The sequence below is a fragment of the Micromys minutus genome (assembly GCF_963924665.1).
Source record: "Micromys minutus genome assembly, chromosome: 30".
NCBI lineage: Eukaryota > Metazoa > Chordata > Mammalia > Rodentia > Muridae > Micromys > Micromys minutus.
Window position 1 is genome coordinate 986803 of NC_137965.1, and position 21058 is coordinate 1007860.

The 21058-nt window shown below is 37.7% G+C and overlaps 1 protein-coding gene across 1 annotated transcript in view; it reads right to left on the bottom strand.

Annotated features, from left to right (window-relative positions):
• AHI1 (Abelson helper integration site 1) overlaps positions 1-21058 on the bottom strand; it is a 132902-nt gene that overhangs the window by 84747 nt on the left and 27097 nt on the right. The window contains exons 10-15 of the mRNA XM_080941628.1: positions 18969-19092; positions 14429-14658; positions 12997-13103; positions 9950-10068; positions 7930-8060; positions 6436-6576 (exon numbers count right to left, since the gene is read on the bottom strand). Of these exons, the coding sequence (XP_080797754.1) occupies positions 6436-6576; positions 7930-8060; positions 9950-10068; positions 12997-13103; positions 14429-14658; positions 18969-19092 (852 nt within the window). The remainder of the gene's footprint in view (positions 1-6435; positions 6577-7929; positions 8061-9949; positions 10069-12996; positions 13104-14428; positions 14659-18968; positions 19093-21058) is intronic.

Genomic DNA, 21058 nt, shown 5'->3' on the forward strand with positions numbered 1-21058 from the left:
AAAGTGGGGAAGAGCTTGAATACATGGGCACTGGGGAAAGATTCCTGAACAAAACACTAATGGCTTATATTCTAAGATCAAGATGGAACAAATGGGACCTAATAAAATTGCAGAGCTTTCGTTAGGCAAAGGACACTGTCATTAGGACAAAACAGCAACCAACAAAATGGGAAAAGATTTTTGCCAATCCTACATCTGATAGAGGGCTAATATTCAATATATAGAAAAAACTCAAGAAGTTAGACTCCAGAGAATCAAAAAAAAAAAACCTTATTAAAAATGGGGTACAGAGCTAAACAAAGAATTCTCAACTGATAAAGATGGAATGGTCAGAAGCACCTAAAGAAATGCTCAACATCCCTAGTTATCAGGGAAATGCAAATCAAAACAACCCTGAGATTCCACCTCACACCACTCAAAATGGCTAAGATCAAAAACTCAGGTGACAGCAGATGCTGGTGAGGATGTGGCGAAAGAGAAAAACTCCTCCACTGTTGGTGGGATTGCAAGCCTGTACAACTGCTCTGTAAATCAGTCTGGCAGATCCTCAAAAAATTGTACATAATACTACATGAGGACCCAGCTACACCACTACTGGGCATATACCCAAAAGATCCTCCAACATGTAACAAGGACACCTGCTCCACTATGTTCATAGCAGCCTTATTTATAATAGCCAGAAGCTGGAAAGTACCCAGATGTCTTTCAACAGAGGAATGGATACAGAAAATGTAGTACATTTACACAATGGAGTACTACTCAGCTATTAAGAACAATGACTTCCTGAAATTCTTAGGCAAACAGATGGAACTAGAAAATATCCTCAGTGAGGTAACACACACACACACACCCCTATGGTATGTACTCACTGATTAGTGGATATTAGCCCAACAGCTTAAAATACCAAAGATACAATTCATAGACCACATGAAGCTCAAGAGGAAGGAAGACCAAAGTATGGATGCTTCAGTCCTTCATAGAAGGGGGAACAAAAATATTCTTTTTTTTTCCTCAGGCCAGAGCCTGAGAAATACAGAGGCAGATGCTCACAGCCAACCACTGAACTGAGAATGGGGTCCTTAATGGAGGAGTTGAAGAAAAAAAATTGAAGGAGCTGAAGTTGTTTGCAACCCTATAAGAACAACAATACTAACCAACCTGAGCTCCTAGTGACTAAACCACTATCCATAGAGTACACATGGATGGACCTACGGCTCCAGCTGCATATGTAGCAGAGGATGCCCTTGTTGGGCATCAATGGGAAGAGAAGCCAAGGCTTGATGTCTCAGTGTAGGGGAATGTCTGCGTGGGGAGGTAAGAGGAGTTGGTTGGTTGGTTGGTTGAACACCCTCACAGAAGCAGGGGAAGGAGTGATGGGAGTATGGAGGGGAAACAGGGACAGGGGATAACATTAAATAAAATATATCCAATAAAAATTAAAAAAGAAAGTACTTATGTTAGTTATGACTGCCACTGTTCTCAATAATCCCAAATTTACCAATGCCATTTAATATTTTTATAAAATTAAAAAATAAAAATAAAAATAAAAATAATTCTATTCTGTAAGAATTTTAATTTTTAATGCCAACATGTACTGCATAAGAACTATGCTAAACACAGCACTTTATATACATTATAGACAATTAGCAACTTGAGAGAAGGGGTATCTTCAGGCACATGTTAGCCTTGGAAGCTCTATGTCCCCAAGGATGACCCTCCTGTCTCTACCTTCCCAATACTAGAATTTTATGTATATGCCCCAATGCTCGGCTATAACATAATATTATAAAGTTAAATGTGTATATTTCCCTGAACTATGGAAGAGCATGCCACAGTGTGAAAAATAGAACTACCAAAGTGACAAAGCAGATCACCAATCTATTCCTGAATAGATCTTTTCCAGATCACTGAATTCGAGTTCTAAAATGCTATCATTGTAGAAATGGCCTTTAAGTTTGACTAAAGGTTTTCTGGTACTGTAATCACCTCTGTAAACAGCATTAAGGACCCGCAGTGAGCAGGTAAACTGAGTCTGACCCCTGGGTGTACAGCTTAAGTGAGCTTGGTGTACAATAGGTGCTTGAAAGGTCTGTAATGCCACAGAAAGGGACACTGCCATCTAGTGAGAATTTAGGCTCATTACCCGGTGTTAGCAATGTTAAGTTGCCAAACAGACTTGACCCTACTTAACATACTGCTTGCATACATGTTAGCATTCAGACTAGGTGCTAGTAATAAACAAACAAACAAGCCTACATTTTTGCTTCCTACAAGGTATAAAAATATCACAGAAGTTACATAATCCAGAAAAACTGATACTATAGAGGAAAGATTTACCATTTAAAACCTAATATAGCAGGTCATTTGCTAATAAATTTAGAGGGCATATAAGAGTATAAATTTTGGCTGGGTGGTGGTGATGCATGCCTTTAATCTTAGACAGAGGCAGATGGATCCCTGAGTTTGAGGCCAGCCTAATTTATGAAGTGAGTTCCAAGATAGCCAGGGCTACAAAGAGAAACCCTGCATCAAACAAAACAAAACAAAACACAAACAAACAAAACCAACAACAACCAGACCAAACAAAAAACAGTTTACAGTGATTCAACTCCTAAATCCTGTAAAACTGTGAAAGCATTTATGTCATAAAACCATAGTGAAAACTTTTAAACAGATATATTTATGGTGTTTAATACATAGTGCTACTAGGTACTATAATTATTCTTAAATGTACAAAAATATCCTAGAGACATAAGTAGACAAATATTGTTTAATAACAAAATATTTATTGCTAAAGTCTGGCTTCATAGAGTTAATTCAGCAGAAACCGTTTCTCTGAGTAGTACTTTGTTGTGGGAAGCCTCAGTGCACACTATTTGTGGTACTCGGTGACTAAACTTTGTATTACTAGATGATTAACCCTTTCAAAATCAGGCAAATAAAACTACCTTCTGAAAGTAAGAATTATACTTCTCACAAAAAAAGCAAAAATTCAGTAGACTGAAGGAGTCAAAGACCACAAGCAGAACACACATTCAGCAGGAGAGACGCTTGCTGACTCTCACAGATTCTGCTGGAACTGAAAGAAGCCTGATGCATTTAGTGACCACTGTGGTCTCATTTGCAGCTTGTTTAACTTACAAAAAAATGAACTTGTTTCTTTTTCCTTGAATATTTCAGAAGCTATTTTAAAACCAACTTAACTGTTCTGTTTCTTTTAAACTTTATATCATTAAAACTCAGTAAAACCACATGTGAACTTCATTCTCAGAAAACATAGTTTGAACAAGATATCCCTGTGTTAAAAAATAAAATATAGGGCAAACCTGTAATAGGTTAATTAAACATTAAAAATTTTTAATAAAAATTATAACTTGAACTATTGATTGTGGTCTATGTTCAATGAGTAGAGCACTCAGACAGAAACACCTCTCATTTGTAATGTACCTATATTATTAAAAAGAACTATGCTGAATCTTAGATGGCTACAAGTTATTTTATTTTTTCCATAGCTTCCCCTTTTTAAAAATAGGCAACAAAGAGTCTGAAAAATATGTTGAAATATTTTGAGCTTTTACTTTTTTTGGCAAGGTGTATGCATTGTATCAAAAATGTTTTAAATGTGTTGTATAAAATAAGTAATTTTGTGTTCTGTTATTCCCATATTATCATTTCTAAGGTGCTCACCCAAGTCCATCCTCTGCATCTAAGACAATGTGGCTCTAACATGACTTAACCATATGTGTTAAGTGCTGCAGTGCAGTTGGCCTGGCGTGGCATCCAGGTTAGCAGACAAATGGAAAAGGCTGAGTAACAGAGTAAAGGGAGAAACATCTTCTCAGTTCCACAGAGAAGTGCTTGTGGGCACGGTACAGCATGAATTCCTGTAACATGGTTGGCTACTGGTACAGGAGCTTTCTTTATAAAACAAGTGTTAATTTGTTCGTTTACTAGAGTGCCTATCATTTACAAGGCTGCTTTACAGCCGTTGTCTCAGAGCCCTTGGAGCTGTCATTGGTAGGGCAGGCACCACTCCTGAAGTACCTTTCAAAAGATAAAAGAATGGAGGGTCAGAAGGGCAGGAGGCCTGAGCCTAGGTCCCTGAAGTGAGCACAACAGGAACCTGAGCTCCATGCTGTTGGCCAGCTGAAGCGACTTGCTCTTTTTGAGCCACGAAGCCCTTCTAGCACTGGGAAGCTACTTAAAGACAAAATACAGAGCAGAACTTAACCAATTTTTGCAGTGAAAATTTCAACTCTAAAAGAAAGCACATCATAAACTGAATGAAGATGGTTGTGAAATCTCCTAAGCGTCTGAAGCAATAACTGCTCTCTTATCCTGGATAAGATTGTGCAGCAGTGGCTGTGAGACTCCTTGTCTGTGGGACAACTAGAATGGGGCAGATCACTTCTCCAGGGTACTTGCTACAGTGAGAGAAACTCTCTCACCCCTCTCTGCAGTGGTGGCAGCATCTCTGCCAACAGTTGCTAGTGAAGGAAAATGGTACTCATTGTAGGCAATTCTGCCATTAGCAACAGCATTTCATAAATTTGAGTATAAGCTGCAGAAATAATTTCTTCTCTCTAAGGGTCATTGAGATAAACCTTTTTCTGCATTCTTTAAGACAATTCATTGCAATATATTCTGCACCATGAACAAAACCTCAGGTTTATGATAGCTCAATTGTCTAACCAACAAGTAGTGATTAAGTAAATTTAACTTTGTTATTTCACTGAAGTATTTGTTCATAGCTACATTAATATCACATGTGCAGTTGTATGCTTACATGTATATAAATATCATGCATATATATTACCCCAGTTTACAAAATACTGAATCATGTTATGTCATAACCAACTAAAGCAAAGAAACTAATAAAGACCTTTCATTTTTGTACAACTAATACAGAAAGGCAATAAAATATTGTTTTTGAGTAAGATTGAACAATTAGAAAAGAAAAATACTAATTTTAAATTAAAAAATAAATATTTAAGAAACAACACAAACCCAAACTTGTGGATTGTCCTGAAGCTTTTTGTATTTTGATGTTAATTCCACTTCCCATGAAGGGCTGCCTAGTCACTTACTCTGGTGATTTCATTAGAACCTTCTTCCCATTTTAATTAGTAAAATAAAGGTAAGAGCTGGTGATTGGGCAGGGGAAGGCAGGTGGAGATAGAGGGTTGGAGAGAGGTGAAGGAGAGGGTCTCTGGAGGAGAAGGTGGTGGAAGAAGGATGGGGCTGGAGCACGTGGCCCAGAGAAAGCACAGGCTATAAGGGAATAGAGCACTACCGTATAGTGTAGTGGTGGATCTGCCCAATCTAGGTGTGCAGCTTGTGTTTGTTTTGACTTAGTTGTATTTTCATTGAACGGGCTTATTTGGGTTGAAGAGGTTAGTACAACACAAACTATTCTCTGAATGCATCTTAATTGCTAAAAGGTGAATCCAAAGTTTTATCACCATTATTATGTTTAGAATGATAGGCACATGTAATCTTTAGAGTTGAAAACATTAGATTTCTTTGCCAGATTACATTTTCATCTACATTTAAAAATTTGTCCATATTTTATATAAAAATTTCCTAACTACAATTTACCAAAGCTATTTGCTTCAAAAATACAATCATAGAATAAGAAATTAGCTTAAACCAGTTTGTTGTCTCATACATGTAATCTTAAAAGTTGGAAGCAAGAAACAAGAGGGCTGCCTTAAGTTCAAGGCTCCCTAAACTTACAAAATGCATTCAAAACTAGCCTGAGCTACAAAGACCTGCTTCAAAACAAAACAACAAAACAAAACAAAAAACAAAAACATATAAATAAAACCCCCAAACCAAACAAATCCCCTAACATACAAACAAGACCCAAATAACAAAATAACTCAGTATTTAGCTAAAACATTTTAAAAATCATATTTTGTGCAACATTTACCACTTTAATTAAGTTGATATAGTCCTAACTTTATATGGATTTCATTTATTTATTTGTGATTTCCACATAGCACAACAGAGGATAATCTAAACTTCTGATATTCCTGTTTCCACTGTGAACTTAAGTAGTAGGGTTTTAAACTAGCTTTACACTAGGTTTACACTAGGCATGCACTACCATACCCAATTCATGTGTTGTTGGTAATCAAAGGCAAGACTCCATGCATGCTAGCTAGGTATGTTCTTTATCAACTGACCTCTATGGCAGCTTCATTATGTGAACTTCTGCTAACATCTAAATTCCATGCTCATAATGCATAGAAAAGGATAAAATGTTCAAACATCCTAATAACAACCTATGTCAGCTTTTGGGCTATTTTATATAGTATATTCAAAGAGACTATGTTAGTTGAAATAATTATTAACAGATTTTTATAGTGCTCTTGATTCCTGGTCCACTATAAATGTAAAAATTACTTCATTTACATTAAGTAGTGGACTTACCCTGGAAATCATAAATATAAAGAAGAATCGGCTCACTCTGTCCAAAGGCACAAAATGCAACCATATTCTCAAGTGGATGGTAAGAGATGTCTCGAATAGTTGACTTGAATGGCAGGTCAGAATACATTGCCACTTGTTCTCCTGAAGAAAAAGAAAGGCAATAACTTGTACTATGCCACACACTTCTCATTCCAAGATTATTCTGTACCCCACCTGAAGATATCTTCAGTCATGATGATGCTCACATTATTAACACGACAACAAACACTTCTAGGTGTTTGAGTACCACTGTGGTAAGTCATTATCTGCACTTTGCATTTTGTTGGCTTCTTTGTAGGTTTTAGCCCAACCTCTTCAATATTTTGTGGAACAAAATACATATGAAGTATTTTGATGGAAACAGAGGGGTGTGTATGACTAAGAGAAGTATATAAATTGTAACTAAAGTGTGAAAATTGTAACTAACAAAGAATTTGGCAAAACTGGGGAGGGATTACAAAACCTTGTGATTGAGGAAACTCTCTTGTCAGAGGAGAATGAGCAAAGCCTCAATTTTTCTATTTTATTTTTTTCTCCTGGAGGCTGAGGTGCTAACTGCTTGAAAAGCAGTTAGAAGATGGCACCAGCAGAAGTCACAAGACGTAGGATCATCAGCCAGAAGTCTGAGGCATCAGAGACTTCACAGGAACGTTTCATTACCAATCAAACCATCTCATAGGTTTGGAAGAATAAATCTTGAATCATATTGTGAAATTCTAAATTAACCACAATATTCAAACAATCAAGAACAAATGTAATATATATTTAGAATAGAGCTGAATTTTATCAAAAGCTTTCCAATATGATCTGGTGCAAATCCCCCTCATTGGATCATGTGTTTGCATGCTTAGTCTCCAGCTATCTGAGCATGTGGATCCTTCATGAACGTGGAGGAGTTCATTACTGAAGGTGGGCCTTGACATTTTTTAGTGGTCCTATTTGGCTTTTGTGTGTGTGCATGTGTGTGCACACACATCCCTGCAGAATCACTGGACTAAGAGCTCCTGGCACTCCTCTACCTCTGCCTTCCGTTTTGTCATAGGAATCTGGAACAAAGTGGTGTCACTGCTTCTTGGCACCCATGTTTCTGGAGGCTCAAACACACCCCCATATGTACAGGGCGAATGGTCGTTTTATAACAGACTGTCCCCTCAGCCCCACTCTGCGTACAACACGAAGAGCAGCTTCTCCCATTGCCACCATGTGCCCCTTGACATGATGGTTTATATCCCTGGAACTCTAAGGAAAAACACACCCTTCCTTCTTTAAACTGCTTCTTGTCAAGTATCTTGTCTGAGTAATGAGGAAACTGACTAAAATACTACCTGGATTTAAAGTAAATACTTAAAAACACAAAGTCATAATGTTTCTAAAAATACCAAAGCTGCAGTCTTCACATACTTTTAACTTTCCCACCCACTCAGCAAAGGGCTTTTCAAGCCAATGGACACTTGCCTGTCTCTGGGTTCCAAACGTACACCACCCCATCCTCACTGCCAGAAAAGAGCAGAGTCCCACATGGTGTCAAAGTGCTGTGGATCTTCTCCCGGTAATTTGCTGCACCCACAAATTTCCTGGATGCCAATCTATAAACAAACAAACAAAAAAACACAATGCAAATACAAAGAGAACCCAGCTTAACTACTTAAAGGTCTAGAAGGGAAGAAATGTTATTTGTAAATAAGGACGTCGAGTTAGTAACTATAGTTTTGAAAGTATATGATATGGTAAACATTCTGTGATGGATAGTCAACAAACAAGAGTTGATTCTATGCTTCTTTCTAATTCATGTGACACACTTTCCTCTGCTGAACTGTAATAATAATAGTAATAATAATTAGTAATATAAAGTTAATATATAGACTTCTTCACTTAGCAACAGCTGACACTATTTCAGCACCCACTATCTTTAGGATCAGAGACCAGATACACTGCTCTGTACCTGCTTTGTCACTCAACCAAAAACTCATCAACAGTGGCTTTCTGGGTCAGATAACACAGAACAAATTTTTATTTCAATGTGATCATGTCATTGTCTAACTATCTTAGGAAATGCTCTATTGTTGGACAACATTTAGTGTATGTCTTGCTTTCTATCAATCTTGTATGCGTGCGTGTGTGTATGTGTGTGTGTATTAACATTTTTGGTTTAGATTTTCAGACTTTGAGTTACTGAGTAAAATATTTGTGCTTTTATTGTAAGTATTCTGATTACTAACTCATTCATTCCTCCACAAAATCCTATGGATATATTGTATTATTTCCCCCGTCTATGATAAGGGGGATGGGTAGAAAAAACAGCATTTGACTCTTTAAGCAACCCTCTGCTGGAACCCAGGTATGATCTTTAGGACTTTAAAAGGGAACAACTTGGCCACTTTATCTAGTCCTAGTTTCTGTTTTCAAAACTTCCCTTTTGGTATTCCTTGTCAAGAAACCCATGCTTAGGCTACCTATCTGTCTTGAACACTTATCCCACTTAGAATTTTATTTCATTTTCTACCCTACTGAAAAACCTATCTAAAGTTTATCCATCCTTTCAAGACTGATTCAAATGCCAGTGTTTCAACAGAACCTTTAACAGAATTATAACTGTCACCTTTCTTGTTACTGTAATATATACATATATAAAGTTATAATATATATATAACTTATACCATACATTTATATTTATTAAGATGCACACATTGAGAGCTGGCTTATCTACCTTGCTGGCATGCCATGGATGCTATGCATAGAAAAAAGATTATTCAGATTTCAACACTAGATCTCATGTTTTCATCTACATGTTTGTTGTTATGTGAAAGGTAATGATGAGATTATAAACTTCAGTTGTGGCAACTCAGCTATCACTTTCCCACAGTATGCATGCATAGGGTCTTAGCTAGTATAGAAACACTGAAGGGCTAATGGCACAAAAAAGGTAGGTACAGGATCAACTCATATAGATGGATGTGTGTATTTCTAAATACAATGAAAAAACCCAGGAAATAGGTTTCTCTTGTTTGTTTCATATGGAATTGTAACACCAACAAATAGTATACTAACAGTGCACACCACCTTTGCCAAAGTCTGCTTGCCTTTTATAGTGAGGTATTTCCCATCCATTCTTTTGTGAAGTAACAGACAAAGATGCATTCATTAGCCAAGAGATGCTTCCTTCAGTTACATATATTGTAGTCTAGGCCAGTACCAATGTATGAGTGTCCGCTTTCATTGTGAAAACAGAAACTGTGATTCATTTCAGCCTCAGAGCTACTCAAACAGTGCCCAGTACTTCTCTGTTGTGGGGGCTATCCTAACCCTCACAAAGCATACATCCCTAGTCTTCACTCATCAGACATACAAAGCAACAGAAAGATCTCTGCAGATGGTGTGCCTAGGACCACACTGTCTACCCCAAAAGCACTGCTGCATGCTATAAGCTTAAAAGAACCAATTGAAGGTCTTATCCCGTTACTTCTTAGATGCTTACATCCGAAGATCCATGATCCTCAGCGTGCTGTCTTTGGTGTGGATTAATAAACGCTTTCCATTGGGATGAACCTCCAGGTAACTTATTGGGACTCCTCTGAATTCAGTTTCCTTAATTTCCTAAAATGGTGAGAGGGGAAAAAAAGTCAAACTGTTGCTACTGATGAGTTTGATGTTATATGTTACACCATTTATAAAGGACAAATTAATTTTAGAATGTCATTTCCAGTTGAGAACAGTACCTTACCTATATAATACAAGCACTTGGGAGGTTGAAGCAGGAGGATTTCCATGAGTTTGAGGCATACAGTAAGTTTCATGTTACTATGGGCAACAACATAGCAGCATTTTTCAACAAAATAAAATAAAGATCCAAACATTTCAATTCTAGTGAATATTTTAACATTATTAGCAACAAGAATTTTAGCAACTTCGATTTAAATTTAAAAAATAAGATGACAAATTGTAGTTTTGTGTTATTTAATGTTGTATTTAATTATGTGTTTTACAAATTATTCACTTTCTCAAAATACAGCAATTTTTAAAAGAAGTACTTCACATGCATCTTCTCACACTGCCCTGTTTGTTTATGCCATGTAAGAAAAACTCCAATATTTTATAAATTCAAAATGGACTCATCAAGTTTCAGTTAGAGCTGGCTCCTAATAAACTTTCACCTGCCTTCAGAAAGTATGCTCCAGGCATAATCTTTGCATTATAGGACTTAGATTATAATCATTTTTGAACATTTGACTCCACTCCTTCCTGCTGTTTTTAATAGTTATTTGCAGTAGCTAGTGAGGATGAGCACCAATCTGCAGGAGTCTTGGGTGAGAATCACTCTTACTTACACAATGCAATAAAATCAATTTATAGTGGATAAAATACATATAAGCAAGACCAGAAACTATAAAGCTGTTAGCAACAGAGGGGATGCTGCTAAGTATTGGCCTTCACAATATTTGGGGGTAGGAGGGGTCAATACTAAAAACTTAGGCCACAAAAATATGCATAAAATAGAATCCATTCAACTAAAAGACAGCTGTACTGGAGACTAAGCAACGGCTCAATGGACTATAGGGGCACACTGGGGATGTAATCTGCACATCATCTACCTGGTAAGAAATCAATCCCTAAACACACAAGCTCAGTACCAGGAAAACAAATGATTTGGCCAAGGAAAAGGGGAAAATGACTAAATAGACATAGCTCCACAAAGGACAAAATAGTGGCTGCAGAACAGATGTTCAACACCATTAAAATCCATCCCCATCTCTTCTCTTTCCTCTCTAATATTACTCATCCCCTCAAACAAAAAGATTTGTTTTTCACAGCAGGGATGATTCTGGAAGACATGTTAAATACTTACAGGTAGAATCTAAGAGTAAAATGTATAAGAAACTCTGAGTTGGGGAAACAGAAAGCTCTAAGTCAGAACACATGGTGGACAGTTCATCACTCAGTGTGCAATACAAAGTCTACATGTAATGGAATTGTACTGAATCATGCAAAATGTCCAGAGTTCAGCTGTTCTTGTCACTAACACCCAAAAGGGCAATGTAACGTGATGATTATGTTAACTTGACTCACCATGGTAACATTTTACTAAATGTGTGTACTCTCGCAATCACATGATAGCCTTTAATGTACATAATAAAACTTGTAAAATGATTACTAATGATCATTTTGGGGATTGCCACAAGGGAGAAAAACCTGCAAATCGAAAATGCCTTAGGTGTCAGTGATTCCCATGCCATGCTGAGCAGAGCTGTCTCCCCAAATAACTTTGGTGAGTCTAAGGAGAATCTCTTAACCCCAGGCAAGACTCTTCTCGCCTGAGCTCTGTAGTTCTCCTCCAGCAGACCTAGGCCTAGCAGCTGACTGACCCCTACAGCAGTGGGCAAACCAACCTAGGCCTAGCAGGTCTCAAATATCCACCAACTCCTCTGTCTTCAGACATACCAGAAGAGGGCATCTGATCCCACTACAGATGGTTGAGAGCCACCATGTGGTTGCTGGGAATTGAACTCAGGATCTCTGGAAGCACAGCCTGTGCTCTTAACCACTGAGCCATCTCTCCAGTCCTCCTCCCCCACTAACTCTTCTTAAAAGCTTCAGAAGACAGTGGCTGTGACAGCACAGGAAGAAGTTTAGTGAGCTAAACTGTAAGACATCTGAGATGGAAAGGTATTAAAGGACATTTGGGCAACTAGAATATTCTGGATAGATCTGATTGGATTTAACTGAAATTCATGTGTGTATGTGTGTATGTATGTGTGTGTGTGTGTGTGTATTTCAAGCAAGAAGGAATGAATGTATTCAAAATTCATTAGGGAACAGTATGAAGACTAGGTAAAAGTAGAACCTTCAGAGGTGCAGCACAACAGCTGACAAAAGCTCCAGTTTCCCAATGCACCTACACTTGGAACTACACACTAAAGCTGCAGAACTGCTTACAGACCACAGTGCCCTTTCCCAGGAGGAATTCCTTCTTGTTTGTTTCTCTCACTGGTAAACGTCAATGAAGCAATTATTGTGATTAAATAACAATGTCCAACATATCTATATTGCTCTGAACAGCTCAGGTTCTGTTGTTAGTGACTGAACTAAAATAAGGAGAATACACAGGATACAAATGACAGAAAATTAGCTGCCAGTTACAGGTGGTAATAGGGTGTATATGCCATTTTAATGTGAATTTTAGCTACTACCATACTACAAGTTGGACACCAGAAGACCACACAAATGGGGTGAGGTCATAGCATAGTGGAGAGCCATGGCCTAGATGGTCCAGGGCCTGAAAAAGAAGAGTAAAGTGTGGCCAAAATGAGAAAGGTTAGTTGACACCAGTCCCCTCTCAGAAAGATGAGACTGAATCAATAACTCGTTACTGTGATCAGCAGAAGTTATGAGGTGGGTTTCCAGACCAAGAGAAACTGAAGTTTTTAAAGGACAGACTCAAATGTTCTCATGGTCTTTTAAAAGTTAGTCCTGATTCTCCTGCAGTTTACTTCAAGAAGCCTCAAGTTATGAAATGTGGTTCTGTACCTTATTTATTGTCCAGTGGCGCACAGAGTGCTGCACATCAGTCACTTTAACGTAGGTGTCCCATACAACAATGACCCCAAGGCAGTCTCCTGAGTACATGTGGTGACCTGTTAAGAACAGCAAGTTACTCAAGAACATTACAGAAGTTATATAAAAAAAATGGTATGAAGTTGGGGGAAGTCATGACCTAGACAAATAGTCAAATTATTGAACTGTCAATGAAGGGTTTTTCAATTTAAAAGTTAAAAAGTAAAATGCACACTATATGCCAATTATCTCTAAGTAAACTATTCACTTTGAAAAAGAATTTGGAGAACATTTCCATTTGTCATTTATCTGAATGCAAAAACAAATGTAGTCTGCATGCCTAGCACCCATATACTCATATTCCAAGGTATGTGATGTGCCCATGTGTATCTGTATCCATTATTACTATTAGCCTTTGTAATTGTTTATACTCCTATAAAATATATGCTCTAATATATATTGTAAGCACAGTCATAGTCACTATTAAATTTCAAATGATCAGAGAATTTAAAAAGTCATAATATTAATACCAGTTTTAAAAAACTGAATGGGATCAAGAAAACATATAGGTTCAACATCATGGCCATATAAGACTACATTACACATCACTGCTAACAAATATGGCCCTTAGAACTGTGAATTTAATAGTTTACAAATTAGCTTATCCAACTGGTGAATACTTCCATATATTAGAATACTCTTTCTAATTCTGAGCAAAAACAAAAATATATCCTTAATTTGTTAGACTCTCTAAAGTTGAACTGAGTATACTGCCATATTATTATTTTTCTCTAAATTATTATTTTAGATACTCATAGCTGCAGCTGTCTTGCCTAATCTCTGAAATAATATAAACTGACAAGTTAATAAATAAATTTCTTTTTCCTCTTACCCAATAAAAACCTATGTGTTTTGTTTTAAATGCCAATTATATTATTTAAAGGCTGAGACCCTTTAATTATTTGAAAATTCCCTTTTATATGTGTTTTTTTTTTTTTCTATATGTGTTTTTAAAAAAAATCTTGCCAATATATCCAGCATGTGTATTCACAATATTCTTTTGGGATTTTCCTCATCTCTTTTATTTTTGTACAACCTAACTTAAAATGTTCTTAAAGGTAATTACTAGAAATAATAATTGCCAATGCAAATAAACATATTTATAAAATGCAGCACATAAAAAGTTTTTAAAATAAAGGGTGGTAACTGAATACAAATACTAGAAAATTGAAAATTTTAAAGTTAACAGAATACTTCCACTGTCAGATCTATCCTATTACTTGAAGTAACTTTAAATGTGCATAAATACTGACACAGCAAGTCTCTCACAAGCATCAACTACAGAGAAAGGAAACAAGTCTTCAGGTAACTATTGGTTCAGAGCACGTCCTGTGACTGACTGTACCTTCATCGTCGAAGCAGATGGAGTTGACAAAGCTCTTGTGGACATCCAGCTGGCGCACTAGTATGGGCGTGTCCTCCCTCGCATCGACCTTCCATATCCGTATCAGAGAGTCGTAGCAGCCTGTAACCACCAGCTCTCGGGTGGCTGGGTGGAATTTTGCTGTGTAGACGAAGGATGGGTGAGGTAAGACTCTGAACGTGCTTGTGCTGTTGATTTCATTCTTCCAAACCCTGAAAAGGGAAAGAAAAAAGTAGATTTGAAATATATAATGTTCTCTAACTATTTATAGAATAGAGCTAATAAATCTTAGGTAAACAAATGCCAAGCAACAGTAAACTAATGTAAATATGTATTAAAAAACTGATGATGATAATGGCACTAGATTATTTCACTTTTCTTCTTACAACACCATTTCTCACGAAATAGATTTTATCTATAACTGTAATCTATACTATAAAACTAAAGGGTTTTCAGAACCCTTATGATAGCTCATTACCATCTGTAATTTCAGTTCCAGGGGATCCAAGACACCTTCCCTGACCTCTGCAGGTACCAGGCCTGCATGTGGTGAACATACACACATTAAGGCAGAACATTCAAACTTGTAATTAAATACATGTATACAAAAATAAATAATCTAAAAGACATTACAAAGCTTTAATAATTTTTCTATTAGGTTGTATAGTATGGTTTTGAAAATGTTTCCTAGTGGAGGCCAAGAGAATTAGAAAGCTTAATAACTTTTTATTTGTATTTCAAAGTCTAAATAATTAATATACATGTAGGTCCTAAACACTTATACATCATAATTATTTAACTGATTTCCTTTTTAAAAATCGCATGTGTGCATGCCCATGTGCACACATGTGGAGACCAAAGCATGACACTGATGTCTTCCCCAATCTCTGAACTGTATTTTTTGAGACAGAAGCTCAATGATGGTGTAGACAGGCTGTCTAGACAACTCCAGGCACCCTTCTGTCTTCTGTCCTTGTAGTGAGTGCTGCCGTGCCTGGCTTTAGTAGACAGGCTGGAGGATGTGAACCCAGGACCTTGTGTTTGTGCTTTTTCACATATCCTGCTCTATTTGATTAAAACAATTATGGCATTTTGGCAGAGAATATTTCTTTTCCAAATGTCTGTGTGCATGTGTAAAAAAGGTGAAATCAGGCCATGTATATTAGCTCTATGACTGTGGCTCAAGGGGTATTTTATAATGGATTAGGCGATTAAAATCAAGAGTATACTTGTATTTTTAATTATAATTGATTTATAAGTTAATGCCTAAGACTTACGTACCAAATTATAAATAAAAAAATATATAGTCAGCTACTCAACAGAGACATTTTGAGTTTTCTCAGCAGCTGATTAAAATATATGTTGAGTATGAAAAGAATAAGCTAATATACAGACAGATTTCAATGAACATATGCTATGTGAGAAAGAATTGAAATGAAGATAACACACTTGCTAGTTTGAAAGGAGTATCATGATAGTCATAGTTAAATCTCTCAGCCCGTCACTAATGAGTCTTAGGTCATTATTTGAAATCCTATACATAACAATGAAACAAAGACCTTCAAAATGACTCCATAAGCATAATATGGATGTATAGTACTTTAAATATGAATGTATAGAATTCAAATAATGTAGAGTATTTTAAATTAATCTTTTTGTGGAAAAATTGAACTTTTTAGTCAATTTTTTAAAGTAAGGGTAGGCTCCAACATCAAAGGAAATGTATTAATGGTTTCTCAGCTGCTCATAAAGAACAAGAAGAGACAAATTATAAAAGAGTGGATGAAAACAAAAATGTCTCTAGACTTGGGAAAGAAAATCACATCCTAAAACCAGCTACAACAGAGTGTGAACTAGAATAGCTGGGTAGATGCTGGCCTGCTGGAGAGCCGGCTCATGTGGTTTGCCTGTCCCACTGTATCACAGTCTGCTGATCTGAGAAGACCAGACTGTGCTGGAAGCAAGTGAAGGGGAGAATAAGCTACGGCCATATGACAGAGCAGGTCAGACACAGGAGTCACTGGGAAAACTAATGAAAACACACAGTGATGTCAGGACAGGGTTACCTTTCCTTCAAAGATAGCACACTTGTTACTAATATCTTCTCACTCCTTCAAAGGCCTCTGGTCCACTCAATTCTAGTTACAGAGCTTTTCTATGCATTCACCCAATGCTTTCACAGAACTTTTATGATATATAGAGCTCAAATTTGGGCCGATTTCAATGCTACTCAGAGGAAAACATAATGAACACTATGCTCGTGGATGACCACGCAGCTTCAAGAAACCGTGAAATCTCAGTTGCTTTTAAAGTTTTAAAATTACATTTATTTTGTGTGTGTGTGTGTGTGGCTATGCATGTGTCACCAAGCATATGTGAACATGAGGGGTGATCTGCATGTGAGTCGTCTCCTTTCAGTATGTGGGTCCTCAATGTCTTAGGTTTTCAGGCTTGTCTTCCCTGGTGAACTGCTTCACCAGGATTCTGGATTGGGTGCAAATTGATTAAGGAGTCCATGCCCACAGCCTTGTTAAAAGTCAGGCACAGATATAAAGACAGCCCCACTTGCAGACATTATGGAGACAATTGGCATATCATAACCTGATGTCAGCAAATCAAAGATGGAAGATGGTGAAACTGAGGAAAGACAGCTCAGCAGGTTGAGTGCTCAGGTGACTTAGGACTTGAAACCCACAGTCACCTCTCAACAGATGTACTGGAAGGACTGTGCTGAGAGAATATGCCAGACAACACCCATTGTACATTTTGAGGAGTAATGAGTTTCCCAGATTAATAAGGAGGGGAGTAAATTGTCTTTAATTATAGCATTTCACTTAACTATGAACAATAGTGACATTCTGATCACTAATTACATTATACAGAAAGGGAGGCTGACAAGGTAACCAGTGGAGGAGCCCAGGCATTAGAAATCACATGGCTTATTAAGCAAAAACAGGAGCTAGAGAGAGCAAATGGGAATGAGGTTAGTGTGGGTCTCAAATAGATCTCAGTAACAGCTTTTCAGGCCGTAGAGAATCTGTCTAATCTATTGACAGATAAAAGCATCTTGAAACCTTTTATTTTATCATGTTTTGCCATATTTTGACTATCATAAATATTCAAGGCTAAACAGACAGCTATAAGATGAGAATAAAGTTTAAATGTTAGCTTTTAAGGCATTTTACTGAGTCATGTGTGCTGGTCATGCCTATAATCCCTGTAAACAGGAGGCTAAGGCACAAAGAGTAAGTACACATCTGAGGTTAGCCTCGGCTACAAGTAAGACTATGAAACAAATTGAATAATCAGACAATAAATAAAATGGTGAAACACATTAAACTAAAAAGAGACAACTTAAGACTGACTTTGTGAAATTGCAAATATTTATAATTTATAAAGCTCTAGAGTGTCTACTTGGTTTACTCTGACCAATGGATTCAAGTCCCATGCCAAGCCTACAGTGAAGACAGAATCCTCACATGCATAGAGGACAAACATCAAGCATTCAACCTTCTTGCAAGATATTAATTAGCAGTTTACATATAATCATTTAAAAACAGCAAGAGTCAGAAATAATCTATATTACACAAATACAAGATGCGACTTGCCATGAGATTTACTGGTGTCAACCATTCAGTCTGCAAGATGCACAGCTATGATGTCAGGGCACATATGTCTCTCTATTCTCACAGCTATGATGTCAGGGCACATGTGTCTATTCTCACAGCTATGATGTCAGAGCACATGTGTCTATTCTCACAGCTATGATGTCAGGGCACATGTGTCTCTCTATTCTCACAGCTATGATGTCGGGGCACATGTGTCTATTCTCACAGCTATGATGTCAGGGCACATGTGTCTCTCTATTCTCACAGCTATGATGTCAGGGCACATGTGTCTATTCTCACAGCTATGATGTCAGGGCACATGTGTCTCTCTATTCTCACAGCTATGATGTCGGGGCACATGTGTCTATTCTCACAGCTATGGTGTCAGGGCACATGTGTCTCTCTATTCTCACAGCTATGATGTCAGGGCACATGTGTCTATTCTCACAGCTATGATGTCAGGGCACATGTGTCTCTCTATTCTCACAGCTATGATGTCAGGGCACATGTGTCTCTCTATTCTCACAGCTATGATGTCAGGGCACATGTGTCTTTTTATTCTCACAGCTATGATGTCAGGGCACATGTGTCTTTTTATTCTCACAGCTATGATGTCAGGGCACATGTGTCTTTTTATTCTCACAGCTATAATGTCAGGGCACATGTGTCTCTCTATTCTCACAGCTATGATGTCAGGGCACATGTGTCTCTCTATTCTCACAGCTATGATGTCAGGGCACATGTGTCTATTCTCACAGCTATGATGTCAGAGCACATGTGTCTTTTTATTCTCACAGCTATGATGTCAGGGCACATGTGTCTCTCTATTCTCATGGCTATGATGTTGGGGCACATGCGTCACTCTATTCTCACAGCTTTCCTTGACAGCAAGTTCTTCCTGAACATATACTAACCTGGCAGTGCCATCAGATGATGAAGTAACCAGATATCGATCATCTTTTGACCAGTCGAGATCATAAATGATATTGAGGTGGCCACACAATTCTCTCATGAAACGTCCAGAAGGAATTTCATATACTAATAAAAATATTTAGAAATTAAATTTCTAGGAGATCTTTAAAACAACAAATACATAAACACACAACTTACAATAATTTAGATGAAAATTAAGCACTATCTGAAAAACTAAAATAAAAAATATTTATATTACCATAATTTCAAAATATACCCAAGAACTGTTTTCATTTGCTTTAATCTCAAATTTACACATTTTGTATTTGATAAATGCTGATAATATTCTTTAATATGCTCTCAGCTGCTCACATTGCAAAAACCGCAAAAGAACTTTTCATAACTTATTAGTAGAAAATAAATAAAAATTCACATTGCACTTTAAGTACTTTACAATTTGGGGGTTCATGAATAAGGTATTGCTTTCATCTAAAAACAATTAAATTCCAAATGCTTTGGATGTAATGAGAAGTGTAATTGTTTCACTGTGAGGAAGAGCACAGTGAAATGTGCAGGGAGTAAACTGGACAGATGGACAGACAGAGCGAGCAGTAAACAGTATTAGGGCTCAAGGAAACTTGCAGGACTGCTAGTAATGACAGGGCCGACTCTCTACTCCCACCTAGTGGTAAAATGAACCGCGCTTGAACAGAGTGAAGATTACGGGAATCTAGTCCTCTGTAAAAAGAAAGAACTTTAGTGCTACACAACTCTGAGAATTACCTGGCAATGCTTGGGAGAGCTGGGGAACGCTATTCTAAGAAAATGGCTGGACCTCAGTGAGGACATCAGCTTTGTGTTGTTACAACTATCTAGTTCCTCCTTTGTAAACACTAATGCAACCCTACAAACAATGAAACTCACAAGCCCAAAAGCTACTCAATGATGGCGGACGAGTCTAGAGCTCCAACTCCCTGAAAACTCCAGTTACACAGACTTTTCTCTATTTCATGACCTGTCAGATCCAAAATGCAACCCAAGGCTTCCTTAACATGGCTTTGTGTAGGTTTCATACAAACACCCTGTTTCTAGTGTACCTTTGAAGCAGTCAGTGGTATCGTTTGACCTGCCTCAGGGGTTGACACCAGCTGGGATAAGAAGAGGCTTACTCAAAGAACACAAAATACAAACCAGATTCAAAATATTGCTGAGAATCTAGGTTCCCCACACATGTATGTAAAGGCTATGTGCATAACCAAGAAAAATCTGGGGGGCTTTATCTCTGTGTAGGCGACATAGGGAGGCTCAGCACAAAGAGGAAGTGAAGGCTTGGAGAAGCTTACATTGCGAGCTGAAGAACTGAGACAGTATCCCAGGACAGTGCTCCCTGGCGATGAGGATCAGCAGACCAATGAAAAGTGCTAATAGCAACTGCCTGACTGGGTACAGTCTACAAAGGATTGATAACGTATCAGAGAATAAAGACTTCACAGAATCCATCTGGGAGATTGACTGCACAACTGGAGCAGTAACAAAGCTCAGTGGCTGATGGGAGAGCACGGGAGACAGAGCTATACTGTACTACATCATGTCAAACACACAGTTCTCAACAGAGTTGTCACATGGAAAGAGGCGAACAAACAGGAAGTGCAGCTTCTCAGAGGGATGAAAAGCAGTTGTTGGAAAGTGTCCATCACAAACCATGGCAGCTCAGCTCTTCATCATTCTCCACAAGATCATTAACCCATCATTATCAATATGGTCAAAGACCTAAAGAAAACCTTAAGGGTTAAAGCATGAAAATGACTCCTCACCAAATGAGAAAGCTTCTGTAAATAAATGAAAACGAACCCAAAGGAAGCTTTAGAGTAGGAAAGCAAAATTGCTTGAAATAAAGAACTCAGGAGAGTGGCTCAGCAACAGCCCTGAGCTGGTGGAGGAGGCACTACACTGAGACAGTCGGGTTTGAGAGACAGAACGAGAATGAAGACAAAAAGATAAGTGACAGAGACCCACTGGATAAGACCACGTCACAGACGGCGTGATGGCAGTCCTAGGAGATAATGGGAGCAAACAGAATCTGAGAAGATGA